General features: G+C 36.6%; 1 protein-coding gene across 1 annotated transcript in view; it reads right to left on the minus strand.

Annotated features, from left to right (window-relative positions):
- Positions 1 to 834: 834 nt before the first annotated feature.
- Positions 835 to 8915, minus strand: part of FGF10 (fibroblast growth factor 10) — a 90915-nt gene continuing 82834 nt past the window's right edge. Inside the window, exons 2-4 of the mRNA XM_019532031.1 lie at positions 7010 to 7113; positions 3140 to 3322; positions 835 to 2843 (exon numbers count right to left, since the gene is read on the minus strand). Of these exons, the coding sequence (XP_019387576.1) occupies positions 2811 to 2843; positions 3140 to 3322; positions 7010 to 7113 (320 nt within the window). The 3' untranslated portion in view covers positions 835 to 2810. The remainder of the gene's footprint in view (positions 2844 to 3139; positions 3323 to 7009; positions 7114 to 8915) is intronic.

Consider the following 8915-nt stretch of genomic DNA (forward strand, 5'->3'; position numbering starts at 1 on the left):
AGTGATTTTTGTTTTGTTTTGGGGCTATGGAGCACCAAACCACATCCTGTAGTAAAACAGATCTTTCCCCTTTTTTGTTTTTCTTATGTAGTATCATGTCAGGCCAATAAAACAAACAAGGACAATTCTTTTATTCTCTATATTCCCAGCATTTTATTATTTTTATTTAAATATAACATAGTGTACATTGTTGCTCAGCCTTTTTTTTAAATAACCAATTTTTGCTCTTGTTCAGGAGTCCCCTCTTTGGTAGGGGTCACACAGATAAACACTTTTGGTGAAAGATCTCTAATACTTTGGGAAGACCATCTGTGGCACAATCCTGCCACAGTAGATATCACAGCATGCCGGTCAGTCATGCAGGGCCATTGTTTTTCTTCAGTGGTCTTCAAGGGCTTTTTATTTTCATTAATTCTCAGGAATCAAACATTTATTCCACAGAACTGCTCTTGTCCCTATCTTAACTTCCTTTGGAAAACTGACATTTTGGGGGGCCTCTGAACAGTGATATGTTTTGCTAGAAGCAATTTTAATGTTTTGAATCCTATAATTATGATTGTTTACATACAACCCCCCCTCCCCTAAATAATTCTGTGAAATGAGAACCTAGTTTGTAACATGGATGTTGTTAAAGTAGTCATCCAATACTGTATTTGTCCAAGCAAACATTTAATTGTTGTTGTGGGTGGTCCATTATGCCTTGTCATATGCAATTACTACTTAAAGAATTAAAAAGAAAAAAACTCCCTCTTGTAACAACAAGTTTTGCTGTTCACTCTTAATTACCAGTTTACTTTAAAAATCTGAAATTCTACTGTTGATAGATTTTTTTTTAAAGAAGCTCATTAGTCAAGAAGTAGGTTGGAAATAAACTGTCATGAAATACAGTGTTATCTAGCAGCCAAAATGCTGCACCTCAAATGACATTTTTATTTTAAAACAGCCAACATTATTTAAGGAACAGGAAATGCAAACTGACCATTTTGTACTTTATCGGAAAGCTTCTGTTTTCACACCTAATACTTAAATAACACATAAACATTGGAAGTGCTGGTTAAGCATTGACTCAAATAAGTTATAGAAGATCACAACACCAGCCTTTCTAGAGGTTTAACTTTGTTAAAAAGAATGTTAAGCAAGACTCTCCGTGTACCAAAATACAGTTTCCAAACAATAAAAATAAAACCAACTTTTTTCACAACAAGAAGTATTGAAGAGAAAACTGCAGCATCAATATAATCTCATAGGTATCACTTAAAGTATTTAAAACAAAATAATATTATACTACTTTTTGTTTCTCACTACAGACACTGCAAAGAAGGCTTATTTATTTAGTGGAATACAATGTGAAGACAGTGGTACATGTTGGTTGATGTATTGTTCTCTATTTACCTGCTCTAACAAAATGAATCTCAATATGGTTATACTGATGAGCTATCCAGAGCTCTCTAAAAATCACAGAGAAAAGTTAAATAAAAACAAACCTTATGTACCTTTTAAGAACAGACTTCATAGTATGTTCAGCTTAGCTATACTGTATTTGTTCAGATTAAGCCGTGGGAGTAATTAACACTTTCCAAGAAGTGTTGAATACTTTTGTTTTCTGAGTCATTTTTTAGTATGATGTATATGAAAGGCATTCTAAATCTGGACACCAGTGTTGCTTCAGGGTTGGCTCTCCTGTCACATACATGAGAATAATACACTTTAGCATGTTTTAGATCCTATCCTTCACTCCAATACCACTCTCAGTGAATATACATGATGGTAGGAGCTTGTAACACGGATAAGTTTTGAATAGGTGTGTTAACTGTATAAGGAATGCAAAATTATGCTCATCTTTACCTACCACTTCGGGACCACATTTTCTCATAGGATTTTCTGACCTCAAATGTTCTCATAGGATAATTCTGTTCTTTCTTCAATTTATGCAGTCTCATTGATTTTAATGGGGGTAGGGTGGGGTCCATGTTCAGGGCTTGATTCAAAACCCACTGAAATCAGCAGATTTCATCTGATTGCACTGGATTTAGGATCAGGCCCAAGGTTCTAATTGAGTTCCAAATAGAAATCAATGAAAGCTGAATACTCTTATACTCACACACATTTGTATACTCACACACATTTGTGTACACGCACACACGCACATACATACACACAAACACAGATTTACCCCTCTCTGTCCATTTCATAACAGCAGCGTGACCCTTCATACAACATATTTCTTGAAGTTTGCTCATGAGTGATGGCAGGTAGGAGGTCTCACAGACATAAACACACCCAAGGCATGCCAAAAATCCAAACACTACATGTTGGGTCTTTTTGCTTAAGTGCAAACCAGGTTAGAAGAAAACAGATTAAACACATTAACTGCTGCCTTTAAAACCTTGTCCATTTACTAGTCTCAGTTCATGAGGATTTGAAATTTTCCTCCATCAACCTCTGTATGAAAAGCTGAGAAAAGGAAAAAAAAACAAGGAATCAAATGAGAAAAAACATTTAAACCCAAAAAGGATATTTAACATCCTATTAAATAAATAACTTAGAGAGAAATAAAAAGAACTGAAGTTAGAATATACAGACAGACCATACTATTCGTTTTGTTAGAACAGTTTTACGCTAATGTGCTTATATTTCTTAATCCTATCCATTCTTCCATGAGGCTACTCCAGAAACTTCTTTTGTGCATATGACCCAAGTGCTTCCAGTAAATGCTTGCATGTCTAACTGTTCATTGGATCATTAGGCTTGAATGAGCAATGAAGGTCTTTGATATGAGTTAGTATTCCATAAATAACTTTCCCCGAAGATCATTCAACAGATTGTCTCACGTCCTTTAAATTCTATCGCAGAGATAAAAAAAAAAAAAAACATTGTTCACACCGGGAATAACTCCTATCCCATTTGATCCAGCTTGTATCTTGATTATAAGATATGACACAGAACTGTTTAAAAGTACTTCATGTGCCAGCAGTGAGTACAAAACCTTCAAAGGCTTCCCCCCCACCTTTTCAAACAAGCAGACGTCTGCACTGTTTCTTTGCATTTACCCTTCAAGAGGATTACCCAGAATACTTGACAAAAAGGGCCTTTGGTTCAACTGCATTAATAAACAGTTCCTTCTCTATGACATTACTACCATTGGAAGAAAGTGGGCTGAGGTGTTTTTTCTCCTTGTTTTCTGTCCTCTCTTTGTAGCTCCCCTTCCATTCAAGGCCACAAACATTTGCCTTCCATTGTGCTTCCAATTTAAGGACGCATATGTGTTATATCCATTTTCTTCTATTCTTTCCTTCAGTTTACAATCACTGTTAAACTCTTTCTGTTAAAATAGGAAAATAAACAGGCAAATTCAGAATGTAAACATCTTTGTACAGTGTATTGAGGAAAAATTAGTTCTAAAATAATTATATTCTAAAGAATTCTAAAGTACTTTATACTACTTCCACCTAAGCTAGAACATTATTTTATAATTATAGGATTTTCTTATTAAATGATATAACTTCATGTATAAAGCCCCCCCATCAAATACAAAACAAAAATGCAATCATTTGGGTAACAAATAGTTCATATACAATGATGAGTATATAATTCAGGCACTACTGAAATGCAGTTACTTCTGGAATAGAATGTGGTAGATACTAAATAAATCTTTTGGTTACAGAAATTATGGACTCCTTCACTATGTTTCAATTCCAGCAAATGCAAACCTTGAGGTGCTTTCATCCAGATTATTGGTTGCATATGTTAAATAAATCTATACAGCCTTATTCTCATTTAACTACAGTTCTTTTTACACCACAAAAATAACACAAAGGGGCCTTTTAATGGGAATGAATCACTCTTCCACATAAGTTTGCTTCATGTGGCTGTGAGGCTCCTTTAATCTGCTAGAACATTGTCAAAGAACTTAGTATAAATGAGAATCAGGATCTCAAAGACTTGAGTGTTTGGCCCAATATTCATATTGCTAGATTATTCACAGACAGCCAAACAAGCTTCTGCATATGCTCTCCCAAAGATGAATGTACTGATTTTTTAAAGAAGTGGTACCATTTTGCTTGAAGAGGATGTAAAATGTAAAAGCTATTTTTTTCTGTAATGTTTAATATACACAGACAATATTCACAGACACATATTTGTATTTCAGTAGTGATGACAAGATATAGTTTCCAGATTTGGGAGAAAAAAATGAGAGAAGCAGTTTCAATTAAACCACAAAGCACAAATTGGAAGACGTCTGCAAAGTCATTTGAAACTATAATCAACAATAAGAAATAAAGCATTGGATGTGTCTACACACGCAAGTAATTCAAACCAATAAACTCGGAGCAGTTTGGACACAGTGTCTACATGTACACCTAGGACAGCAGCAATTTGAGCCAGGGTGGAACAGTTTATGCCAGAGCCAGGAGCACAGTGGAGAGTCAGCCCTGGACTCCAGGTGGTGGCATCAGGTGGTGGAGGGGCTGGCTGGGACACAAGGGTGCTGAAAGTGCAGAGCTGTGTGGCTAGTTGGCAGGCATGAGTCTGGACCCCCGTTAGCTGGGCTGACCAAGCACAATTCATGCCTGCAGTCAGCATCTACACATGCATTTAATCACAGTTATTTACCCCGGCGTAAGATAGTACTGTCCCTGATGGTACTAGTTTACTACAGCATTGATTAGTTTACTGTGGCCTAATAGTGTCACATATGTAGACTGTGATGCTTTACTGTGCAGTTAATTAGTCTACTCTGCAGCTAAGTGCATGTGTAGATGTTATCATTATGTACTTCTGTAAGTCCTGCATTTTAGAAAGCAAGTTATTTCTTTAGCAGAAATGTGCAGGATCATCACAGTGGAATACAGCACTGATTCTCAACATTTTTAGACTCAAGGCACCCTTCATTAATACTCAAGGCCACCCTTCGAAACTGCCACATCTTAGCTTTCATTCATTTCTGACTACAGAAAAATAACAGAACAATTCTCCTATTTCAAAGAACTCAGAAAGACTGCAACACATCAGACTGTTTTTGACAACATGGATTCCTATTTGAAATCCCTGGGTTTTTATCTTGTGAATCATGTGCAAATGTTTGCACACTTAACAGTGCTAATATTGTGCAGCACCCTTAAACGTATCTTGCAGCACCCCAGGGTGGACAATTAGTGGAATGGATAAACATGGAGATGGCCTATAAATAGATGGTGTATCTAAGGCCTCTATTCATATGTTACTAAGACAAATCAAGTCTTGACATTATAAAGTGCTCATCACGGTATGAATAGAATTATTTGGGGCTGATTCAGACATTTTAATTTGTTGTTTATATTGAATGTTATTAGATGCCTTGATGATTAAATAATTAGAAAACTGCTACATTAAATAAAAACAGATCCATTCTTTAGGTTCCCCCTTTAAATAATTACAGACACAGGGAAGCAATGTGTAAGACCCAATTCCTTTTTAAAGAGTATATTTTCATTTCCTTTTCATAAAGATTTGAATTTAAAAAGTGAGTAAGAGGTTATATTTGGACACAGCTACGTTTTAGAGCCTTGGATTCACTTATTCTCAGTTAGAACTATAGCAATCATACTTATGTGTGAAGAACAAATACCCATTGTTCTACTATGGGTATTTCCCATGCTTCTGGACTTTGCTGGTTGCCCCTACCCCACCTTTCTGCTACATGTCAGGGTGCTTTTAAGTCTCCTTCAGAGGCACTGGGTGTTGGGATTCTGGCTAGAGGATCTTGCCCCTCCACTCAGGGTCAGACCAATAATCATATTTATGGTCAGGAAAGAAGTTCATCCCATGGTCAGATAATTATGAACTATGGGGGTTTTTGCTTTCCTCTGTAGTTGGGGGAAGGGTCAGAGGAGAGGTGTGACCCTCTACCAGGGATCTCTTCAACATATATTGACAATGTTTTATTGAAGCAGGATATTGGCTGCCATGGTTTCCTTGCCTTATCTGTGGCAGGTTAGTGTGTTATGTCTGTGTTGTGTTGTTGCTGGGTTGATGGTAGTCTTAGACAGAATTTAGATTATGGATTGTATAGGACAGTTTGGAAAGGGATGATTCTGCCTCAGGCAGGAGACTGGAGGTCCCTTCCAGTCCTATTTCTCTATACCATAATTGATTGATACATGTGACTCTAAGAAAGATCATTTTACAGTAGTAACCTAAGCAAAACTATGTAAGTTTGGGAAAGCGTTTTCTGAAAATATTCTCCATTTCCCAAGATAACCCTCATACTTACCGCTTTCATAAACATCAGGGCACTGACCTTATTTTATTTGCTTTAACATGCCAGCTTCTTCCTCAATGCAGTAAATAGGTAGCTGGCATTTAATGTACACTACAGTTCTAAATTACATAAATTCCGATTTGCTCCTAACTGAACAGTTCAAATAATTAAAAAACAAATAAAACAAATGAATCTTCCTTTTGCTCTCTCATCCTAACTACAGTCAGTAATAATGACTGGAACATATTTGATAAAATCAGTCTTATTTGAGTTCTTTTTTTTCTAGATACAGGACTCCACTATCGTCCAAACCTTCCTCCCAAATTATAGATGAACGTGAGAGTTAAGAAATTCCATTGGCAGGAGTTTTGGCATCAAGCCATGTATAATCTGTACAGATCATTCCAAACAAATTTCAGTATTTTCCTACATCTGCATATATCTTGTGTATAGTTTCTCTCATATCCAGGAGGGCTGTTTTTCACATCCACCAGCGTGTAAAGAAAAGCTGCCATTCTATAGCATTATGAGTCAGGAGAGGGACAGAGAAGAACCTGATGGATTTTAGAAACTTCTGAAATATTATAGAACAGTGAGCTTGTCAGGATAGAGGCCAGTTTACCAGAGGCTGAAATTCTGATGAACAGCACATTGCAGCTCTAATGACTATTAACGACAGATAACTGGCCTATTCAGTAGGTAAGGGGTGGAGGGAATCATATTGTTGCCTACTACCATCCACTTTGAAAACAAAAGTAGTATACTTACAGAGCCATAGACTTTTCCTTTCTTGTTCATGGCTAAATAATAGTTGCTGTTAATGGACTTAACTGCAACAACTCCAATTTCCACAGATGTTATCTCCAATATGCCTAAAATACAAAAAAGAAGGAAAAAAATAGAAAGGCTCAGCTTAATGACTTAACCACTTCATTAAATAAAGAGAGGACGTGTCAATCATAAAATATGGGTGAAATTTAAAATGGGTCCTACCAAATCATGCTAAAATTCTATTAATATTTTAAATCAACCAGTCAAAAAGCCTCAGAAACATTATTCTCCAAATCACGGCAAGAATATACATATGCACTGTTTCAATTAACATGTTTCCTTTGCTAACCCTGCATTTAAAACCTCATAAATATTGAAACAGCTCTACTTTTCTTAGCATAGATTTCACTAAAATTTATCAGAAGAGACATCTGACCCACAGCATTAAATTAAATCTATAGCATATGTCAATAGAATGTCAGTTTTACCCAAATCTTCAAAAACAGTGGTAAGCTATTTATTTTTATAGGGTATTTAGATAAACTAAATCTCTTGGCTGTACTGATCTGATAAATTCATTTTTGGCAAGTGTGCTGACATTCTGGGATAAGACTAACCCTGACGTCCATGTTATCTTTGTCTTTCAGATATCAGAAACACTCTGTTCTGTTTATAATAAATGTGATTATCCTCTTTTGTTTTTCAGATGAACTCTTTCTGGAGTACTGAATGGTTCAAGGGACCAGTGATGGGCTACAAAGGCTTTCATCTTTAGGTCATCTGTCTGAATTCATATTTACTTGGGGGTACTGAAAACAGCTACCACTTATATGAGTTAGAGATTTCTGTTCAGCTACTACTGGACAAAGGTCAGCATTAAGCAAAGTGCCAGAACTGTCAATCTACAGTTGTAACAAGGAGTCAATGGATATGAAGACTGAACCGTCCTTTGTGCACATCCAAATTTGGATTCTTATCTTCTTTAGGAACCATTTTTAAATTGGACCAATCTTAAGTGGAATAGCTGTCTAGTCAATGTGATGGGCCAACCCTTTCTCACTGGGTTATAAATGGAAGAGGTCCATATGACATGGTAGTTAAGAGACAGACAATATAGTCTGTCTATACTGATTTTCATAAAGTTGTTACCACTGGAGGAGCTGCCTAAAGAACCAGATTTCAACAAACTTTCTTCAGTTGACAACATTTTAATCAAGGAATACCTGTTATAACTTCCCATTGTGTGATGGCACAATGCATGTCTTTTGTCAGGAAAGATGAAGGAATGGAGTAAATGGTAGCAGCAAGGATCCCTTTGGTATCTGGAACTACTTGACTAATTCCACTAAGGAAATATATGGGCCATTAGATAAGTGAAAGCTTATGACAGTTCAGTTTATGACATATTGGCATACATGTGCATTACTCATTTAGGGCTTGTCTACATTGCAGTGTTAGCTCAAGACCATTAACGTAACTTCCTGCTGAATGTGAAGACTTGAAGCTAGAATTATATGGTATTTTAAACTGTAGCTACCCCAGCTGTACTTAGGCTCATTGGGAATATGGCTTGGAACCCTAATGATGCTGCTGATGTTTGAGCTACAGCTGCAGACATTCCAGTCACAGTGATGTTACTTAGCCACGTAGCAGATCTCACTCAAGCTAGGCTAACTTCCAAGAAATTAGGTGTGTAGCTAGAGATTAGATTATGAAAATGGAAGGTTTCAGATTAGTAGTTTAGGGAATGAGGTAAGATGATGAGCTAGAAGTTGAAGTCTGTGATGGGCCAGCTTCAGGGATGATGCTCAAGGGCAACCAGCACGGTTTCATTAGGGGCAGGTCATGTCAGACCAACCTGATTGCCTTTTATGATCAGGTCACAAAGGCAATGGATGCAGGT

The sequence above is a fragment of the Crocodylus porosus genome, unplaced genomic scaffold (assembly GCF_001723895.1).
Source record: "Crocodylus porosus isolate Cpor-Errol unplaced genomic scaffold, CroPor_comp1, whole genome shotgun sequence".
Taxonomy (NCBI): Eukaryota; Metazoa; Chordata; order Crocodylia; family Crocodylidae; genus Crocodylus; species Crocodylus porosus.